Source organism: Apiospora marii (assembly GCF_038362585.1).
Source record: "Apiospora marii strain CBS 49790 chromosome Unknown utg000002l_segment0_segment0, whole genome shotgun sequence".
Lineage (NCBI taxonomy): Eukaryota > Fungi > Ascomycota > Sordariomycetes > Amphisphaeriales > Apiosporaceae > Apiospora > Apiospora marii.
The window spans coordinates 1,600,901-1,622,095 of record NW_027117373.1 but is presented as its reverse complement, the minus strand read 5'-3'; the positions used below and the strand labels follow the sequence as shown (position 1 = coordinate 1,622,095).

General features: G+C 54.2%; 6 protein-coding genes across 6 annotated transcripts; 2 read left to right on the top strand and 4 right to left on the bottom strand.

Annotated features, from left to right (window-relative positions):
• Nucleotides 1-90: 90 nt before the first annotated feature.
• On the bottom strand, nucleotides 91-2,598 carry PG985_002189 (neutral/alkaline non-lysosomal ceramidase; the record flags this gene model as incomplete). The annotated part of the gene is made up of 4 exons (XM_066821958.1): nucleotides 91-1,200; nucleotides 1,250-1,418; nucleotides 1,477-1,822; nucleotides 1,947-2,598. The coding sequence occupies 4 exons, from the start codon at nucleotides 2,596-2,598 to the stop codon at nucleotides 91-93; spliced, it is 2,277 nt and encodes a 758-aa protein (XP_066689390.1).
• A 2,585-nt stretch (nucleotides 2,599-5,183) lies between these two features.
• PG985_002188 (glucosamine-6-phosphate isomerase) lies at nucleotides 5,184-6,736 on the bottom strand (the record flags this gene model as incomplete). The annotated part of the gene is made up of 4 exons (XM_066821957.1): nucleotides 5,184-5,642; nucleotides 5,839-6,384; nucleotides 6,457-6,489; nucleotides 6,557-6,736. 4 exons carry the CDS (start codon nucleotides 6,734-6,736, stop codon nucleotides 5,184-5,186), a joined length of 1,218 nt encoding a protein of 405 aa, XP_066689389.1.
• A 2,431-nt stretch (nucleotides 6,737-9,167) lies between these two features.
• Nucleotides 9,168-10,975, top strand: PG985_002187 (uncharacterized protein; the record flags this gene model as incomplete). The annotated part of the gene is made up of 3 exons (XM_066821956.1): nucleotides 9,168-9,778; nucleotides 9,849-10,421; nucleotides 10,471-10,975. The coding sequence occupies 3 exons, from the start codon at nucleotides 9,168-9,170 to the stop codon at nucleotides 10,973-10,975; spliced, it is 1,689 nt and encodes a 562-aa protein (XP_066689388.1).
• Nucleotides 10,976-11,662: 687 nt separating this feature from the next.
• On the bottom strand, nucleotides 11,663-13,684 carry PG985_002186 (uncharacterized protein; the record flags this gene model as incomplete). Its single annotated transcript, XM_066821955.1, has 3 exons — nucleotides 11,663-11,754; nucleotides 11,842-13,349; nucleotides 13,575-13,684. The coding sequence occupies 3 exons, from the start codon at nucleotides 13,682-13,684 to the stop codon at nucleotides 11,663-11,665; spliced, it is 1,710 nt and encodes a 569-aa protein (XP_066689387.1).
• A 1,521-nt stretch (nucleotides 13,685-15,205) lies between these two features.
• On the bottom strand, nucleotides 15,206-18,341 carry PG985_002185 (beta-hexosaminidase; the record flags this gene model as incomplete). The annotated part of the gene is made up of 6 exons (XM_066821954.1): nucleotides 15,206-15,223; nucleotides 15,295-15,381; nucleotides 15,455-16,671; nucleotides 16,733-18,007; nucleotides 18,097-18,215; nucleotides 18,292-18,341. 6 exons carry the CDS (start codon nucleotides 18,339-18,341, stop codon nucleotides 15,206-15,208), a joined length of 2,766 nt encoding a protein of 921 aa, XP_066689386.1.
• A 1,440-nt stretch (nucleotides 18,342-19,781) lies between these two features.
• PG985_002184 (N-acetylglucosamine-6-phosphate deacetylase) lies at nucleotides 19,782-21,156 on the top strand (the record flags this gene model as incomplete). The annotated part of the gene is made up of 2 exons (XM_066821953.1): nucleotides 19,782-20,848; nucleotides 20,913-21,156. The coding sequence occupies 2 exons, from the start codon at nucleotides 19,782-19,784 to the stop codon at nucleotides 21,154-21,156; spliced, it is 1,311 nt and encodes a 436-aa protein (XP_066689385.1).
• Nucleotides 21,157-21,195: the final 39 nt, after the last annotated feature.

The following is a 21,195-nucleotide window of genomic DNA, read 5'->3' as shown; positions in this document are numbered from 1 at the left end:
ACAAACAGGGCATCATTCGTGTATATGCACATCAGCCAATTAAATTAGACTATACTGTCCCAGATTATCATTACTCATTAAACCACCACCTTACGTCACTGTGAACGTGTCACTGGCACCCTCAAAGGCGGTAATGCCACCGAGCAACGCCTTGGAATCCCCAAAGTATCTGGTCCGATACGTGCCCGGCTCGGCGTTCAGGCCGGTCTCCCAGCTGATGACAACGTCGCTGTGCCCGAGGAGCCAATCCGTGCGGGTCCACGTGTAGACGAGGTCCCAGTCGCTGTCGTCGCGAACCTGCACCCAGCCGTTGCCGTCCTTCTTCTCGATGGCGGCAAAGGTCCCCTCGAGGCGCAGGTTGTTGCGGGGGTTGGCCCCCTGGAAGGTGGCGTTCACTACGGCGCCCCGAGCGTAGGTAACTGACGGCTGGGTCGTGCAATCGCCAAATTTCTTGCCGATGGGTGTATTATCATTGACGACCCCGGTGATGAACGAGAGGGAGTTGGCGCGGTTGTCCGGCGGGGAGGGGCCCGGCGGCGGTGCGCCAGTAGAAGTCGGGGCTAGATAACCGATGTTGCTCACTGTCAGGTTGATGTAGGCGGGCAGTTCCCATTGACCGAACAAGGTGGAGGCGCCTTCGTATCGCTGGATCCCGTATTCTTCTGGCGTGGCGACGTAGTGAGCGTATGTATTCGCCGGGCCGCCCAAGACGACCACGGGCTCAGTGTCTTGGAGGAACTCTGACGCCGCGGCGTCCTTGACAGCAGCACGCCAGCGGCGGCCCGACATGGTAGTCGCCTCGCTTGGGCTGACGATGATAATGAACTGACCGACGCGCAGTAACTGCATGTCGACAATGTTGGGGGACCACGCGTAAGGGGTATTTAGCTCGCCCACGTCGAGAAGGACCGGCTTTGGTTGCTGGCAGGCTTTCTGTTTAGGAGTAGGCTCTCTTAAGATGCCTTTGACAACTGCCCATACTGGAGACGCGCTGGGAGTGCCGGGGTCGTTCTGCGTGAAATCAAAAGCGCCAGGGCCGTCGGTAGTGCCAGCAGCAAAGGAGTAGCCCAACGCGGCAGGACAAGTTTGCACCATGCGTCCATCTTCCAAGGGGAACTCGTAATACTGCATATCTTGGTAAAAGTGGAAAGACTTGACGGTCGAGCCGACCACGGGAGTGCCCGAAGAAGCAAGTGAGTCCTTGAAGCCGTTAGTCGGTGCAACGGGCATTATCGTAGGGGTCTCTTACATATGCAGACTTCGCTCCGGCATACTGACGCCTTCCCATCTCATAACAGCTAGTCACGCCAAGATCCACGTTCTGGAATTCCGGTCCTCTGCCATGGCAAGATTGCGATTTACCGTCGGCGCATGTGCTGTTTTCTAGGCTGCACATAGAACCCGAACCATCGTCGCAGCTGGGTGGCGTCAGTATCTAGCCAGATTGCATACGTTTTGTTTCGAATGACGACTTACTAAGCCCCCAGAACGTTGGGCGTGGTGTCACCAACATTAGCCTGAGAGAAACCGGCCACGAAGCCTGGCGCGGCCGAGGTGTCGTCCTTCATCGCTTTCTCAAACATGGTTGCCGCAACCCCTTTGTTGTCACCAGAAACGTGCGTGTTGTTCTCCAGCATTGAAGTGCCATGCACAGCGTACCAGGTGAGAACGCCAATGTTCTTGCTATCAGAAGCACGTTTGAACTTGAGAACTGTCATCTCCTTATCCACATCATTGGCGTACTTGGATCTTTCAGACTCTGGATTTGCCAGATAAGCGTAGAGACTGCGGCTTAAGTTTCCATCGTCAATCTCCACGGTGCCTAGTGCTGGTCAGTAAACAGAACGAAACAGGAAATACAGCTTGAAGCACAAGGAATATACCAATATCGAGGTAGCCCTATCACGATTCCTATTAGCTAACACGGTCCCAATCGCCAGAGTTACCACAGGCTTGAGCAACACTCACCTCCTGCATCGACTCATGAGCCCTCTTGATGGAGAGAACAGCGCCATCTACGACGGCTTGGTAGCTTTGCTTGCTGAAGCCCAGACTGGTGACTTGCGGCAGCAGGTAGTTAAACCAAGCCCCGGGTCCGGAGTGGGAATGCGTGGCAGTGACCGCGACGTTGGATTGGCCGTACATGGCATAGTCCCCTCCCAGTGCTGCCAGTCCCTCCAGGATGCCGTATCGCACAGCAGTGTCACCGCCCTGGGTGTCGAGCACCAGGTAAACGAACCGATCACTGGGCTTGTTGACATCTCCGACAATGAAGGCCCGCGAGTAAATGCGTTGGCGCAAACCGGAACCGACCTGGGGCAGACTGGCATATCCCGCGAAGTTGACCTCGACGACGGGTCCGGTGATATCCGCTTTGCCTACACCGAGCAGATACTTGTCGCCTGTTGCCTTGGCGCGTGCCTCCGCGGCAGAACGGATATCGCTGGCTGCTTGCCTCGCTCTGAATCCACGTTGGACTGGTGAGTTTAGGTTGGTTGCGGCAAGTAGGCCGAGGCATAACAGAGTGAGGACAGAGAGGAAGGTAAACAGGGTTCTTCGGGAAGCCCCATGGCTCTGCTGCTGGTAACGCCCAGCCATGTTGATGAAGATGGCCTTTGGAAGAGAAGAGATAGTCTGTTGGAAGAAAAGGCCAGGGAGATCCTGCTTCGTTAGGGATGGGACAGCCTCAGCTTATCAACTCGATCGTGCTCTTATTAGCTGTGGGTATAGGTTATGGGCTCGTAATGGCTCGTCGTTAGAGAACAGCAGACGGATCGGTCCATGCAGTCTTTCGGGGGGCTCTCCGCGGGTTCCGCGAATTAGCATGCCACGATCGAATGCAGTTCCGGCAGCGCTCTTTGATATTGTCAGGTTAATACGGGGTTTTCCCCTCTTCCAGACGCAACATCGGCGGCGGTGTCTTTTTTTGTATCCCGAGGCGGACACCCAAAGGAGCAGCTGCCCAAGGTACGTCGTCAAGCTTCTACGGTGGGCCACACCATGTATTCGTTCCTGCCTGCTCAAGAGCTGCCTGGCCAGGCACAAAGTATCCAATTTAAGGAACTGGTGCAACCCGAGCCGGCCAAATGCTTGCTTTGCATGTTAGACGATGCGACCCCCCCGCAGCGCTGTTGGACGATTCATCCTGCACTTACACACTTCATAACTGGCAGCTGATGGTGGGCCGTGGGTGCCCATTGGCCGGAGACGCTATCCCACGCAATCCGCGCAACCGACCATGGTTAATTGGGGATTGCAGATCATTGATCTTTGGCGAGGGCCGGGGAGGGGAGAAATATGATTCGTCGCCGCCACGGGAGTAGGGTGGAAATTGCATGCCAGTCCGGAGGCGAATCAAGACAACAAGTCAGGCACTTGCAGCATGGGCACTTGACGTCGGAATCTAAGACTTTGATATCACCCAGCGTATGGCGCGTCGGGGGTGGAGGGCTTGGTGGTCATCATCTAATCTGATCTGTATGCCCGCTCCCTGCACTTACATCACAAAATGCGACACAGATGTAGACAGAATGGCTTGTCCCAAGTCCTTCACACACAAAGACTCCTTCTGCGGGCTGTGTTAAAAACCCCCGCTAGACTTGCGCTTTTCACTGGTAACTACCTCTTAGCCACGCACACATGGCTGGGCTCAAATTAGAGCATAGAGCAGAAGAAACAACAAAAACAAGGGTCGGGTAGCAGCATAGAGTGACCGTAAGTCTCGACGACCAACGTCCAGTCTCTTGCAGATCATATGCTCGTCTGGGAGGCCGAGTGACCCAAAGCTAGTGCTTGTCAATGTTGCATTGTGTTGGGTACGGGATCCTGTTCCCGCAGTTGCCCTCGCTAACCCATAATAACTCGATTGTAGGCTAAGACATCGACGATAAGGCATGACAAGAGGCTGGGCACACGATGGGATAGCTTGTGTTATGTGAGATGCAATCTGGATTCTGGAAGTGACCTTCCCAGAACGTGGTATACATCCGTCTGCGGCGGGCGCATGGCCAGAACGGAAGGAAGGGTCGGGGAAATGAAGACGAACGGGACGGGATCATGCGAAACGTGAGAGGTCGAGAGTATCCGATCCTCCTTCCAGATTGAATCAAGAGAATCTACCTACCTGTTTACATGTGAAGTGCCTACATAGGTAGTGTCCATGGGTATCTGTTCAGCTATAGCGAACGATATTGACCCATATCAGGCATACAATGAGTAAGGTAGGTAGGTAGGATTCCTAGTGGATTGGGCAAGTATGTCCGCGTCCGGCAATTGAGCGGTACTAGGATAATTCGTGAGTTCTCTCCGCTTTTCTGTCCGCCAAGCTCCTGATCAACGGGCAACCTTCGACCCAGCCCTTAGATCACAAACGATCTATCACTCTGGCAAGGTTTGTTCAGTAGGTGGGTATCCCTGAGTATCGTTTGCATCTAAGACTACATAAGCACTGGCTGTGTCAAGTCGTCATAGTTATACCTGTCGCCAACACAGGTCTCCTCCTCCTCCAAATCGCCTGTTATTGTTTACATTATTCAGACGCCTAAAATCTAAGCGACATGGACGGTTCCCTAGTAGCGTTGCATGGCACAGGGGGGCTTGACTCTGGATGTAAGCGCTAATCTCGTTGGAATCGCGGGGAAAGTTACGCTAAATGTGGAAGCCACCTGCCGGCAATATTTTGCTGCATTGGCGGCAGCCTGTGACCATTATTCTAATTAGAAAGCACCGATACACGCAGTATGTACAATAAAACAAGCAGGTAGTTTATACATCTTGCGAAAGAATGTCTCTTTAGGGTATCTAACATCTTAACGTAACTGACTCTCCCAACTACTTAATTCCAGGATATACCTAGCTTTCGTTTTTGGCCTAGCAGGTAGGTAACATTTGCAGCTTTGTCTATGGAAACTTTGAGACTTCGTGGTATGTGGCATCCGTTTAACTGACAATATCCGCCCCCTTTCTAAACGGCCGGACAGAGATGGAAAATATTTCTGCAGCTAAAAGCGAGGAAACAAACAATTTCTCGTGTGACCGAGAAGCACAATCTGAGCCCTTGGAGGGGAAGAAAACTCCGGCCGCCCCTTTCCCAAACCCTTAAAAATGCCTGCCTAGAAACAAAGAATTGAAGAGAAAGCAGGGGCTTCAAGCAGACCATGCGTGTTCTGTCTCTGAACCAGCCCTCACGCCCCGACACTGGCAACACGCTGCTGCTGCTCGGTGGGATTCGGTGTCAACCGGCGCGCAAGGTCGGGAACACCCTTTACGCGCTCCGCCATGCGGTCAGGGACCAGATCGGCGCAGCTGCTGTTGCGGCTCAGCTGCTGCTCGACGGGATTTGGCGTCAACCGGCGCGTGATGTCGGGAACGCCCGTTACGCGCTCCGCCATGCGGTCGGGCACCAGGTCGGTGCTGCTGTTGTTGTTGCGGCGCAGCTGCTCCGGGTTGGGCGTGAGGCGGCTCGTCAGGTCCGGCACGCCGACGCGGTCGGCCATGCGGTCGGGCACCAGGTCGGGCGACACGGAGCGCACGGGGTACTCGGTCGCCGGGCTGGCGCGCAGCAGGCGCGACGTCACGGGCTGGGGCTGCAGGATCGTCGGCGATGAGATGATGGTGGGCGAGGCGATCTCCTCGACGACCGTCTTGGGGATGGAGTCTGGCCCGTCCGGATCGTGGACGGGAGGATCTGCTCGAAGCCCTGTGCGCGGGCGACGAGCTCGATGCTCTTGAAGTACTGTTGTCCGAAACGGTTCGGTTAGGAGGACAAGTCAAACGCAGTTTTGGGTTGGGGTTGGGGTATCAGAGGGGTTGATGTTATCGTATTACAAAACTTCATACCTTGACAGTCTTGACCTGCAACTCCAGGGTAGCGTCTTCGTCGACGACGATCATGGGGTGCGGGTGCAGCTGAAGACTGGAGAGCGTCCACATGTGGTTGACGCCCTGCTCGACGCACTTCTGCAGCGCGAGGGCCTTGCGCGCGCCGAGGATGATGACGACGACCTCGCGCGCCTCCAGCACGGTCTGGACGCCCACCGTCAGGGCCATGCGGGGCACCTTCTCGACGTCGTTGTCGAAGAAGCGCGAGTTGGCCAGGATGGTGTCGTACGCGAGCGTCTTGACGCGGGTCCGGGACGCCAGGCTGGAGCCGGGCTCGTTGAAGGCGATGTGGCCGTCCTCGCCGATGCCGCCGAGGAACAGGTCGATGCCGCCGGCGGCCTTGATCTTCTCCTCGTACTGCACGCACTCGGCCTCCAGGTTCGCCGCGTTGCCGTCCAGGATGTGGACGTTGTGCGGCTTTACGTTTACGTGGGAGAAGAAGTGTTTCCACATGAACGAGTGGTAGCTCTCAGGGTGATCCCGCGGGATCCCGACGTACTCATCCTATGAGGAGGGGTTTAGTGCAAGCCCCCGTTCGCAGCAACTGATGTTATGTGCATATTCAGGCAAGCTTACCATGTTAAAGGTGACAACATGTTCAAAGGAGATCTAGCGATCAGCTGGTCAGTACACGTGGTTGTCAATGCGACTAAACTCCAGAGCTGCCAGGACGTACCACGCCAGCTTTGTACTTTTCAACCAATGTCTTATATACGCCCATAGGACTCGAACCTGTGGGCAAGCCAAGGACGAAGGGGTGTGCTGCTGTAGGATTGAAGTGCTTGATTCTGTCAATGATGTAGTTTGCTACATACGAGCTGGCAAGCTCGGCATCGTCGCGGATGATGAGTCTCATGGTGGGTGGTAGTGGTTACCGGATCCGGAAAGAAGATTTGTTACAAGCAGTGAACAAATAGTGAGTGGTAAGGGGCTATGATGTTTGGGAAGGTATAATAGATATTCAGATTCTTCAGGGCAACTGCTGCTGGCAGAATGGATAGTTGCAGTACTTATTTTGAAGGGAGGTAGGAATGGCAGTCCAGTTCACAAGTCCGGAAGGTTCGCGGGAAATCGTCAGCATGAAAAGGGCATCTATCTACCGAAAGGCAAAGAAATTCTACGCCGTCTCTTTCCTTGTACTCCATGTATCACCATTCGGGCGAAACACTGACAAGGCCCTTCCCACGCACCCATCCTATTCGCTGTCCATGGATTACCTCAAGGTTCGGTCCCTTGACTAAGTGTGGCATGTGGAGGGGCAGGCATAGCATCATTGGAGATGCAAGCCCTCATCATAGCCAGGCTACCGAACCAGCCGGCGCTGGACCCCAATGACCCCCAGGCCATCCCGATAAGATGGAACGTTTTGGCCGGTTTGCACCGGGTCTCCACAATTGGTTGTGTGCAGACATGGTGGGTGGGCGAGGGCTGACGGCTAAGATGGCCGGCGGGAAACAAAAAGAACGTATGTAATCAGGTTGTTCGGCGAACGATATGAGTAATGGATGTGCAGTGCCTCGGTGCACGACCTTTGTGTCAGTTGTACATTACGTACAGATGTACAATACTTGAAAGAAGGGATCGTTGTGGGAAGGTAACAGGCGATCGGGGACGGACCAGATGAACGTTGTATGTATCATCGATGTGAAGTTACAGCTCTCCACAGCTTGTAAGATGGCCCCTCCATTGCAGGATCCCTCTCCAGGTGCGCTCTGGTTGGTCCGCCGGTTTTGTATGGCTTGGTATGTAGGATAGATACATAGCTTGTAGGTGGTAGGTATTTTGTAAAATGTAGCGAAGAAGTCTAGTAATCCAATAGATAGACTTTGATTGGCGTCTATCAATCTGACAGGACAGGATGCCTCATTGTTCCGCTGGCTCACACACGCCATGTAAAACAGTCAGATACAAGAGGTAATATCTGGTGGTGGGAAGCACCGCTACATATACTGAATTGACGCGCTGGCTTACGTGAAGAAATGAGCCGCATCAACCGAGAAGACCGACATTCTAATTGCAATCCAATTTGCAAAATGCGCATTTCTCTTTTTATCCATTCCCGGTAAGCAAGCCACCATGTGACGCTGAAATCTACCGGTGCAATCGGAAAGGGATGTGTTCGATGGTGTTGCAAACACTGGGCTCGCTCTTGCTTTTCCTCCACCACTCAAGCATCAGCTCAAAGCTTAGGCTAAGCGACAGAGTTGCAACTTGTGGCGCGCCTGCAGAAGGCTGATGGGAGTGGCCGGCTTCGAGCAGTAACAGGTAGCCCAGCAATGACTTGAGTGATGATCCTTTTCCTTTTTGGACCCTTTCGGGGCCATCACGTCGCAATGTTTCCTGCTAACACCTACCTGCCAATGTTCCTTCCCTCTTAGCGAGTGTTCTAGCCGCAATCTAACGTTTCCAGATCCTAGCGGGAAAAAAAGAGGAGTCCACGAGTGCTCTAGTCTCTGGACTCATGGCTCCTACAACGTTACATCTCAACATCGACATCTGGAAAATACCATGATCACGCAACGAGGACCCTCGCTCCTCGCTGTCCTACGCCGCGTCTGTAATGACCTGCCACTGAGACATCTTATCGGCTAAGCCAGAGCGGAGAGTGTGTTTTGTTGTTGTTGTTGTGTGTGTGTGTGTGTGCGTGCATGTGCATCGCTTTCCGCCGTTACGAGCCCCCAACCGCCCCGACATCGCGCATTCTCCCTTTGGTGGTTTGATGGCATCCATTCTCTGCAACATCCGCAATACGGCTAATTGAGAAAGAATCACTTGCGAGCTGGACCTACTGAAGCTCACTGCCCTACCCGCTGATCCAACTCGTTTTATCGTCAATTCTCGACGATCTATTGGTGAACCGTTAATTTGTTTCCCCCCGTTAATCTGCCTGTCTGTAACCTGCAGCTACTGTTGGTGCCCGTGTCCGGGGATGGTGGTATTTCCAGACATACCATATTGAGCTACAGGGGCTACACCTCCTGTTCTTCGCTTTCTATTATTATTCACCTATCACTCCCATAACTCTACCGGACCGGCAGGCATGTTCCATTCGTCCCGCTCCAGTTTATACGAATCTTGACGCACCACCAAGCATTATCTCTCCATCCCGAGATCGCCTCTTTTGTGGTGGAAATGGCGATTGCTGTCACGCTCTCCATACCTATTCGTGTACCTGGATAGTGTCTGACCTCCACCCATTACAAAGTACATACACGTATAGTTACATGACTTAAGAAGCTCTCTGGCTTTAAAGATCGGCAGGGCTCCTCGTTTTCACCTCCGATGTCATGCAGTCATTCACTTCTGCAACGATAATTGTGCAGAGAGCCATGTTAGCAGCTCTGAAGACTCTGGTACGGGGTCGGTCCTTCCTGCAGGCCCTCTTTGCCTTCTGGATAAGTCCGGCCATGCTGAAGGAGCATCATGTCAATGGAGCACCACTACCGCCCAGGTCGAGGACCATCGAGGCCTTCCTAGAGGAGGCTGAGCAGCTATTGATGGGACCTCTCGATGGCGACCGGTTGAACGACTTTTCGTCACAGCTGAAGCTGCAGTTCCGGGAACGGATGCAGAGCCACGCCGAGTCCATGCTGCCGTCCTATAACCATCTTTTGCCGTCAGGCCAAGAGACGGGTCAATTCTTGGCCCTGGACGTCGGCGGTTCGACCTTGCGAGTGGCACTGGTCGAGCTGAGGAGCCGGGAGACGCCGGGGCGTGAATGCAGCATCGTCCGGATCGACACTTTCAAAATCACCCCTGAGCTTAAGCTTCTTGAGGGCATGGCATTCTTTGACTGGATGGCCGCGCGTATCAAGGACGTGCTCTCGGACGGCGACACAGAGAAGCGCGACCCTGAAATTTCTATACCCATGGGCTTAGCATGGAGTTTCCCAGTAGAGTAAGATATTCATACCATCCAGAGCTTGTGCAATTAAAGCTTGTTCTAACTCTCACTCTGAACCGATTAGGCAAACATCGTTAGGGAGTGGTCTGCTCTTGGGCATGGGAAAGGGGTTTCTGGCAACAAACGGGCTATTGGGCCAAGATCTTGGCGCCATCTTGGAGAATGCCTGCAAGAATGTTGGCCTAAACGTTCAGCTGGGCGCCATCGTGAATGACGGGTCGGCAACACTACTTTCTCAGGCCTACGTACACTCCTCGACGAGGTTTGGCCTGATTCTTGGTACCGGCACTAATATTGCGGTTCACCTACCCGTCTCTGCCTTTGGCCGAGGCAAGTTCGGAAAGCGCCCAGAGGCCTGGTTCGACTCGGCCAGCCACGTTATTGTGAATACTGAGCTGGGCATGTTCGGAAAGGACATACTGCCCATGACACGGTGGGACAAGCTTCTTAGTTCAGCACATCCGAGGCCGGACTTCCAGCCACTGGAGCATTTTGTCGCCGGCTTCTATCTAGGAGAGATCTGCAGGTTCGCCTTGATCGAAGCCATCGAGGAGACTGGCCTTCTCGGTGGCGTTGTACCCCCGTCACTGCAGAAGCCGTACTCCCTCGACACATCAACCTTATCTAAAATCGAAGCGTAAGTCCCTGCTCCTCTGGTGTGGACGCCCAGATCCTACCCGATTCAGCCCTCACGACTTACCAACCTCAATTGTTGCGTTTTGCAGTGACCAAACTCCCACCTTCGATACCGCCCTCCCTTACTTCGCCGCCACCCACCCGTCCCCAGTAAAACCCACCGTCTCCGACCTGACCGCGATCCGTGCCCTCGCCTCCTTCATCTCGCGGCGCTCGGCGGCGCTCCTCGCCGCATCCGTCTTCTCGCTGTGGGAAATGCGACACGAGACCGAGTCCGAGCACATCGCCACGCAACAACAAAACACATCTACGAGCGCCGCAGCACCCCTCGTAGTGGCCGAGGCCGCCGCCGAGCAGGCGCTGGAGCGCACCAAGGTCGCCTTCAACGGCTCCGTCATCGAGCACTACCCGGCCTACCAGGCCGAATGCCAGCGCTACATCGACCGGCTCGTCGGCGGGCAGAGCAAACACGCTGGCGCCATCGAGCTCGTGCCCGCGCTCGAGAGCTCGATTCTCGGCGCGGCCGTGGCGCTGGCCTGTACCGAAAGCGAATAACAAGGAGTATAGTACATAAGTGCATAGTACTTGGCAGAACACAATATAGCGAAGAAAAGAGCGCGCATGGGCTTCTTTCTGGCCCGATCTCGATCCTCTTGGCTGGCCGAAAAGGGGGGAAGGGAACCAATCCATATATATAATGAAACATTTCTGCATCTACATATGCATTTGAGGTGGGATCAATGGAATCTAGCTAGTGATGGGACATATTCATCTAAGGGGTATATTCATCTTCATAGTCTCCGAAGGAGGGTGGCATTTTCATCAAACATAGCCTTTCAAAATTTAAGCGTTAAAGTCCCTTCTGAGCAAACTAGAGTACGTAATTAGTCAAACCAATGTTGTGATTTTTAGAGATAGAGACTAGGTTTCGACTGATAAGTAAGAAGACGATGTCCAGAAGAAGTAATATGAGGGTATAATAGTCAAAGACCCCAGATACGACGAAACTAGGTAAGTAACAACCAACTGTGGCTTTCCAAAAAATACTCGCAGACCACTGTGCCCACTCCAGCAGGTCCATAAACCCAGGTTCTCGGTAAGTAAATCATCATCAATCAGCACAGGGCAACCAACGCCATATCGCATCCAAAATACAACCGTTTCTCGTATATCTCGTCTCTACCATAAATAGCGTCAACCCTTCCGTTGCCATCTAACGCGGTGGCTCTTTGTCATCAAGTATCATTCAGCGGAGAAGTACCGTTTTGCTTTACTCCTGACTTTCTGGGCCTGGATTTCTTGTGGCACGGCGATATGATGGACAATGTGTGGGCCTGCTCTTGTTAGTAACGGACGTCTACTATTGCTGCCTGGCCTCGAGTCCTGCTAGACGTTATGAATAAATGAATAGTATTGCTTACGGTATACGGTGTCCACCAAAGGTGTCCAATCATCGATGCTAAGCGGGAAGTACTCGTACAGCTGCTCCGTCTCCTCGGAGGGGCTGCCGTGGCTCTGGTTCGTACCGGCGCGGTTCAGGCGCGGGCTCTGCAGCGTGTCCGACGTCGAGCGGTTGTTGGGGCTGCGCTCGTCCTCCGACAGGGACAAGTTGATGGGCCCCAGCGTCGAGACCACCGCGGCCGTTGTCGACGAGCCGCCGCCCTTGGAAGGAGCAAATGTGGCTTTGTGCGGGGTCCTGTGGCCGCTGGAGGATTGTGACGACGTGCCGCCGTCTTTAGAGGACCAAGAGGGGACGGGCGGCCGGCTGAGGTTGGGCGATATGGACAGCTTCTTTGATGGGTGTTGGGACGCATTGTTATTACTCTGTTGCGCGTTGAGGTAAGTCGGCGTCGGGGTGGTATTCCACTCGTTTGTGGCCGTTGGTGTATGCATGGCGCCGCCGATGCTCTGGTACCTATGTAGGCTCTGAGTCATGTCGGACCGCTCGTGCTTCAAGTTATTTACGTGCGCTACGTTGTTGTTGCCGTTGTTACTATTGATGTTGCCGCCGCTGCTGCCGCCGCCGTTACCATTGTCTACCGTACCGTCGCTATGTGTGCGCGAGCGCTCGACGCTGCCGGCCTTCTTCTCGGCGGACAACGGGACGTCCTTCCTACTGTCGAAATTGCGGGGGCTTCGACCGCGCACGATTACGGGGCCGCTCTGGATCTCGGCAATCTTCATAAGGTCGCCGCCCGCCTTCATTTTCCCCAGAAGGCAGATCTGGACTACGTAGTGCTGCTGCAGCCCCTTCCGGCGGCCGTTGTTGGCGGTGGCCGACTTGAACTGCAAACGCTTCCACGACACGGGCAGGCTTACCCGATGGCCGTCTACTTCTTGGCCGCCAGTCAAATCCAATACCGACTTGGGCGGTGGACCGGCCGTCTTGGTCTCCTGTCCTTCGCCCAGGGCCGGGTTGCTACTTTTCCACGGAATCGAGATGATCTCGGTCGCCTTGCCTTCGATCGATTCCATGGCCGATATCGAGGCGTAGAACTCTGTTATAGGCACTGCGCGGCCCTGCTCGTTGATGACCTGTGTACAATGCCGCGGCATGATAATTTGCCCCGAGCACTGCCAGAGGTTGCGCCGGTAGCATGTGAGCTCTAGCGGCCGGCCCGTGGTCTCGCCGCCGAACACGTCCTCGGCGACAAAGAACATGCCGTACAGCTCTGCCGACAGGTTCAGCTCCGACATGACCCCCGTCGTGTCGTCGACAGGCTGCGCCTTGATGGTGGTGGCGGAGAAGCCGAGCAGCTTGTCGTCCAGCTGCTGCGACGACGAGTCCTCATCGTGAAAGGCGCCTGGGTCCGGCGCAATCTCGTAGGGCTTCGAGTAGTGGAAGGGGTCTTCGAAGGTGGTCGAGAAGTTCTCAAACTCGTACGTGGGCGTAAAGGGCAGGCCGTGGAGCCCGCCATTCACATTGTCACTATATCCCGATCCCGGGCTGTCAGTTCAGGGCTACTTGATACGTCGCGCATGAGTCGTCGCTTCGGGGCGTTTCCGTGCTGGTGGAGTTGAGCTGAAGGCACGCGGCACGCACAGCTTTCCCCGCCTCACCTTTTTGGTCCAAGGGTAATATGCGACGACCCCGAAAACAACCAGCGCGACATAGCGGGATAGAAGAACAGAACGAGGCGCAACCACAACTCACAGGATAGACTCGTCAAAGGCGAGGTCTTGATCAAAGGCTTCGATCCCTAATCCGGGGCCCATGGGGCCGTTCAGCCCCATATTGTTGCTGGGGCTGGCGCCAGACGGCATGGCCGGCGGCATTGAATTGAAGGTTGCCATTGCATTGTCATGACCCGGATCCAATCGGGGTCATAACCTGGCCAGTCTGAAGAGGGGGTCTTGCCCAGGTCGGGGGCAACTTTGTCTGTTTGCGTGACTGTATACTGGATCGGACTATGTTTGTACGTTGGCCCGTTGCGTCCGAAGGATCTCAAGTAGCTCGGGGAGAATTGCTATGGCTTCTGTTTCTAGTCTGCTGTGCGACAGCTTTATGTAGGTAGCGATTATTGGCTACCGGAGGCGGCACAACATATGCCTGCAGTTTCGCAGCTCGTCTTGCCGTCACGGTCGCAAGCGCATGGGTATAAATCGTAGATAGGAAGAGGCGAGGCAGAAGGCAAGGGCCCAAGCAAGAAGGATCCCACACTCTCGGTGTTGTATGTTTTTTTTTGTCTTTGCTTACTTCTCTCCCCTACAAAGATGCAGGATTTGATTAGCGGCAATCGGCTAACGCATTAAATTGCATCAAGTGCTACATTGAGAGCAGAACAGTTTGGCACTTGACGTACCTCATTCAATCTCCAGACCCCCAAGCAAGGTAAATCATAGCGTCTCTAGTGACCAATGGATTGGGATTTAATACTTGCCGTTCGCAACGGCCAAAGGCGGAGGTGGAGCACTCAAGCTTCTTCAATGCCCTTGCCCCCGGAATTGGTGCGGTAGTGCCCTATCAACCTATCCACTAGAGCCTAGCAGGCCTCGAGGGCCCCGAAAGAACCACCCGCACTCGCTGTGGGGTGATCGGCTTTGCTGCTATCAGCTCGGCCAAATCCTCGAACCACCGATTGGTTTGCTGCACTGAGGATATCATGCCTACAGTACAGAGGACGCAATTTCGTGATTTAGCTATCTTGCATCTGCAGCGAAACGCACCCGACCCTTTTCCCCAATGCTGCTGCCTCTCGAGGCGTATCCAAAGCACAGAATACTACCCACCCTTCCTTTGACAGCTACCAACCCCCCTGGCCCAAGCCCTGCCTTAATTAAAAGTTCTATCTCCGCCACTCATCTGTTTGCGCGCGCAGTCTATTCATGTTGCATGATCTTCCGTGCATTCTTCGTTTGTGGAAGGTGTGTTTGACCGAGGTTGCTCTGATCTGCGGCTTCCCCGTCCGAGTCGAGCGTTGTTGACCAAGTAGGCGATTGCCTACTTGAGGCCCCCTGGCGGATTAGGAGGATATGTCAAGTAGCCCAGGGAGCCAGTTGAAAGCCGAGAATAGGCCGATATGACAAATTTATGTAGTTTTCACGAATATGCTCACAAGGTAGAGAAGTAAACGGTGTCTGTAATATGTGGCACATTTATCAGATACCTCGCACCACCTCGTTAATCTCTATATCTTCTCTGGAGTAACGCGCTCTGCCTTCAGTCATAATCGTCGTTCCCATTGGCACCTGGACCCAATCCTCCAACGTGGACACGACTAGTATACAGGAATGGGCAACAACTCCAAACAATATTAATGAGCCCGGCAGGCATTCTTATACAAACTACGCGATGTCGACAAACTGGCCAAAAAGTCAGCATTTCAAATTTGTAACAAGGTGGCTATGCTAATTAGGGGCCAGTGGGTGCTTACAGTATCAGGTGAATTCGTGATCTCATCAAACGTTTGCTGGACGTCAAACCCCATAGCCGCGAGAGGCTCATGAAAGTCTTCCAGCACCTGAATATCGCGCCTCGTCAGTACTAGAACGAAATAGGGGATGGGACACGAGATAGGGTAGGCGGTAACTTACGTAACTCAGCACGCTCCGTGTGGCTTTATGCCCCTTATTCTGCCTCAGCCCCATTAGGGCGAGGCCCTGCAGCAGCAACGTCGACTGGGCCGTCGACGGCACAATAGGGGCAATGATGCCGCCAATGATCTCGGACGAAGCCGTAGACTGCAGCGCCGGGATGTAGTTGGTCAAGTGGCTGCCCGGCGGGCAGACAATGACCGTGGCAAGAAGGTCGTCGGCGGCGGTCTTGGCCCGGACGACGCCGCAAGCTCTTCCCGTCAACGCGAACTTGTAGAGCTCGACCACGTCGGGCGTAGCGTGGGTAGCTACCAAGTTGAGCACACTTTCCGCACTCTCGAGCCCTTGGATCAGGTCAAAACAAATGAGTGCCCGCTGGATGCTCTGTGCAAGGCCCTCTGGAGCAGCCCATGACTGCAGATCCTCTATAACCATGTTCGTCAGGCGCCTGGGGAATTGCGTGTCCCAGCCAATGTTGGTGAACCATGCCTTCTGTTCGTCGATGGGAACCCCGAGAAACGCGGCCGGGAAAGTTGTGCCTAGCTGGATCTTTTGGATGCCCTTTCTCTGGAGCAGTGTTTTCACGGCCCTGCGGTGTAATGACCGGCCAATCGACACATTGCGTTTGGAAGGGTCGACAAAGATGGCCCCGATAGAACCCATTCCTTTCGCATAATATGTTGCCACAAATCCATACAAGGCTTGCGTGCTGCTGTTCCGAACCACATAGTGGGATTCCTCGACACTGGGGTTGAACAGTTGGAAAGTGTGGGCGCTGCTGGCGCTATAAGGCAGACTGGGTGTGCTGGAACGTGCCAGGGCACTGAGCAGCTCATCCAGGGCATGGCTGTCCCTTTCGTGGTCGTAGCTCTCAACAAGCCATTGTTGGCGACTCTTAGTTACTTTCTTGGCTTTTCTCATTGTACCAGGCATCGACCCCTGAGGCACAAAGTCACCATATAGAGCCCGGACTAAGGACGCCATCGCCGTTTCTGTGAAGTCAAAGGTGCAAATATAGGTCCCAATAGACTTGTCCATGGCAAAATCGTACGGCGAACTGACGGCCACTACCACCAGGGACTTCTTTTGGCCCGTGGCGCGAAGCATTTGACACATCATCGCGATGTGCTTGGTGAAACCTGACTGGTAGAGATTTCGATTCGCATCAGCTGTTACCAGGATGATGGAAGATGCTCGGTGAATCAGGTTCTCATGCACTTGTTGAAATTAGCATCTTACAAAACACCCTGAGCGATGGCAACAGGGGGGATATCTTACCCGGTCGAAGCCCATTGGCAGTATACGAAGTATGTAACAACTTCCCGTGCCGAGCACGCGCTATCGAGCGACCAAGCTCTCGAAAGACACCCTCGCCACTCATGATAGCGCCTCGCTCCTGGTGTACCCATCTGTCATGCATACTGCTGGGTCCCGTCTTTGATGCTGCCTTCTCCATCATGCTTTTTGTGGCTGCCGAGGCAGGCAGCGGTTTCACGAGTGGTGTGAGAAGCAATAGCTCCTCCTCCTGGAGTAAGCTTTGTGAGAGGGGAAGCAGCCCCTCTTTATCTCTTACCACTGCTATTGAATGATCGTAGGCTTTCCGCGACAGATTCAGGTGGGTTGGGTGAGTCTTGGACAGAAGGGAAAGTCCAGGGGGGTTCAGGGCCTTTTGCCAAGATGTACAGCTGCTCTTCATCTTCAGTACTCGTTTGACTGATGTATGAATACGCTCCTTGGATATTATTCCGTTTTCAATGCCGAGTTTCAGGCCCGATATGGCCTCGAGTTGAACATCGTGGGCACGACACAGCAGGACTAAATCGTTACCTGCCTCGACAGCCATAACAGTACCACCTTTCACGCCATATTCTTGGATGAGAGACTCCATCTCCAGACATTCCGAGATGGCAACGCCGCTGAAGCCTAGATCGTTCCGTAGCAAGTCGTCCACCACTTGTTCTGACAGGCAAGCGTGCATGACGTTCATTCCAGCATTGGCAATTCCAACGCCGCCAATGAACATAGCATCCAGTCGACCGGTAGCAATTGCATTTCGAAACGGAACCAGGGCACTCAAGCTTAACTCCTCTAATGTCTGGGTAATGATGGGCATGTCCAAGCTCGAGCCGAGGAAGTCAAGGTTGCCATAAGATGGAAAATGCTTGCCGCAAGTCGCGACACCTGCGTCCTTGTACCCATTTAGGGTCGCAATGCCGTACTGCGATGCTTCCTGGGGGTCATCGCCAATAGCTCTGACGCCCAAGGGCTGATGGCGGGCGTTTGTCAAGACATCGAGCACGGGTCCCAGGATCAGGTTGACGCCAACGGCTGATATCTCCGTGGCCGTAGCCTTGGCTACGTTATAGGCCAGTTCTGTACTGCCGGCAGCAGCAATGCCCATCGCACTAGGAAACTGGCATATGTAGTCTTCGTCAAACAGACTGTTGACTCCGCCATTTTCCTGGTCAAGAGCGATGAGTAAGGGATGAGGATGACCTGCTTGGTGGGCTATAGTCTGAAGCTCCTGGACCAAGTTTGCCGTCTGTTCGGCAGCTGCGGATACGTTGTTAGTCCTGGTCAGGTATGTGATGCACCTTTGTCACAGCAGCTCTGCAAAAGGAATCTTAGGGAGGGTCCTTTACACTTGAGGTTCTTGGCAGTGAGAAGTATGGACCCGAGATGATGCTCTTCAATAAGGCTTCTGATTTGTGGCGTTATCTCCGTCCCGTCCCATCCCATGATCAACGTCTGACCAATTGCCCTAACCCATAGTCAGCCAAAGTCCCGAGTCTGTGAGTCTGCAAGTCTGCAAATCTGCTCAAGATCCGGGCACATACCAGTCGAGGTCCTGCCATAGTGGGTCGAGGTCCCCGTCTCCGTTGGCCATTTCAAAGTCTCGCCGGGTCCCCGGTGTTACGTTATGCTGGGCGGGGACACCTGGAGGCTGGAGCACATGAAGGGCAGATCCGGAGGTAGGCCGGAAATGCAATACAAGGTGCGTGCAACGGGAAAGAATGGACCGGACACGCTCCTAACAGGTCTAGGCAAAAGCTTCGGGTTGGCTGGCACTTGCTGTAATAAAAGGGACTAGCAGTGGTAGTAGCAAAGAGCGATATTACTTGGACTACGGGCCGAATGCACGATAGCCTTTCCCGGAGGTCAGATGGTAATCAAGCGATCACTCGAGTCTCGACTCTCGAGGGCACAAACAGCTCCCCCGAGTAACCTTCGCTTGGGCAGTCAGCATGTCGGGAGATGATTGGACAGCCCGGAGGATCCCCGCTAACCCGCTTTTAGCGCTGCCTCCCCCAGGTCCTCAAGGCCCCTCTAGGTGCTAGGTGTCCGCCCAGTGCACCGCGGGGCAGATTTAGGTGGTCCCGCAACGTTACCTTTCGATTTCTCTGGGGGTGGCAGGTGGCACGACCACTGGCGAGTACTGTTGCTGTCGCTCCAGCTTGTATGAAGCCCTGCTACATACCACAATAGCCCAGAACAGCCTAGGTATCCAGACGACATTGCAATCGTGTTTCACCTCAACCCGACAGGATGCGAACGGCTGGTCCGAACTAGGTGACGATCGATTCTCCAGCCATGGCCACGATAACTTGTACAGTACATGCCTGGGAGGTAACGTCTGTGACGGTCCGTCTGATCTAGAGCCCAAGCAAAGAGCCCAAGAACTAGCAATCATGGTGTCGAGACTCCCACAGTTGCCTCTTTCTTATCCACGAATGCTAGCATGAGCTTGGCTCACATGCCCGTATCTACAGGCTGCTACATACTCGGCAGCCCGGGGAACTCTGAGCGATGAGCGTGGAGCCTTGCACCGCACAAGAAAGGATTGGCATCAGTCACGCTCAGGTTTTGCCGTGTCACAATCCATGAGTAAGGAACCTCTGAGACTCAATGATGGCAGACCCATTCAACCAACCACACACCCGGCCCCACCCGGCGTTGAGATGCGTCCCAGTTGGGTCCATCTGTGATCGTCGCTAGCCTAGGTAGTCTAGGTACGCTGGCTGACGTTGTTATCATCGGCCCTCTCGTTGCTAGTAGCTGGGATATCCCGACGTTTAGTGGGAACCACTCCGGGTTTCGGCTGCACCGGGGCGTCATCACACGTCGCTTTTTACGTGTGCCATCACGATAAGTACTTGTAGGCGTCTCGCTCCCCCCTGGTCGTGGTTATGTTCGTCCATGGAGATCCAACTGCTCGCCCAAGGGGCAACTATCCTCTTACTTGACGGCACATAACAGTTGACTATAACAAATCATTCTACCTAACTAAAATAAAACCTCTCCCTCTTCATCTGATCAGTTAACCAGCATGCCGCACTCATTACTGTCGTCGCCAAAAGCGTCGCCCAAGAACGGCGCCAACGGCATCACCAAGTTCACCAACTGCCGTCTCTTGAAAGGTGACCAACTCGTAGACGAGGACCTGTGGGTGAACTCAGTTACAGGGAAGATTGTCAGAAGCCAAGCTGCTTTCTTCGATGACTCTATCCTTCCCGACGAGACCATCAATCTCGGTGGCCGCATCCTGTCCCCAGGTTTCATCGAATGCCAACTGAACGGGGCGTTCGGCTTCAACTTCTCGTCGTTGCTCGAGCCTGCGGAGTATGCCAAGAAGGTGCGATATGTGAATAAGCAGATGGTTAGCACCGGCGTCACCTCATACGTCCCGACTATCACAAGTCAGACAAGTGAGTTGTACAAGAGAGCGCTGCCCTTCCTCGGACCTTCCGGCAGCATCCAAGTGGCAGAGGACGGTGCAGAATCCCTCGGTGCCCACTGTGAAGGGCCGTTCCTCAGCCCGACCAAAAACGGCATCCACAACGTCGACGTGCTGCGACAAGCCCAGAGTCTTGATGACCTGGCCGATTGTTACGGGATCGAGAACCTGACGGCCGAATATCCCGACGAATCGCCCCGCGTCAAGATGATCACGGCAGCCCCTGAACTTGGCCAGATGACCAATCTCATCCCGGAACTGACCAGCCGGGGCATCATCTATTCCATCGGGCATTCGGAGGCCACCTACGAAGAAGCCTCGGCTGCCGTGGCTTCTGGCGCTTCCATGATCACCCACCTTTTCAATGCGATGCGGCCGCTGCACCACCGGAACCCCGGCATCTTCGGCGTTCTTGGCATCGCGGAGAGCCTCCCCCGGCCATATTTCGGAATCATCTCCGATGGCGAACACTTGCACCCGACAACCATCAAGATTGCCTTCAACGCGCATCCCGAGGGGTTCATCCTCGTCACCGACGCAATGCACCTCGTGGGACTGCCGGACGGAACGTACCAGTGGACCAACGGTGACTGCACGAGTCACATCGTGAAAAAGGGGCCGAAACTGATCCTAGAGGGATCGGATAGAATCGCTGGCAGGTTAGTCAAATGATTCGGCAAGATAGTGAAACCACAAGGCATAGGCTAACATGCATGTCCTCAGCTCCATCACATTGATCGAGTGCGTCAACAACTTTCTCAACTGGACAGGTGGCACCATTCCGCAGGCGCTCAAAGCCGTCACGTCTACCCCAGCTGCCATGCTGGGCGTAAAGGGTCTAAAGGGCAGCCTGGAGGATGGCGCAGATGCCGACTTGGTCGTATTATCGGAAGTGCAGAATGGGGGTAGAACAGAGTTGGTCGTCGACGAGACGTGGAAATTCGGAAGCAAGGTCTTCAGCGGATAGAGTGAGTATGCCTCCACGGTCAAGTAAGAAAGTCATAGA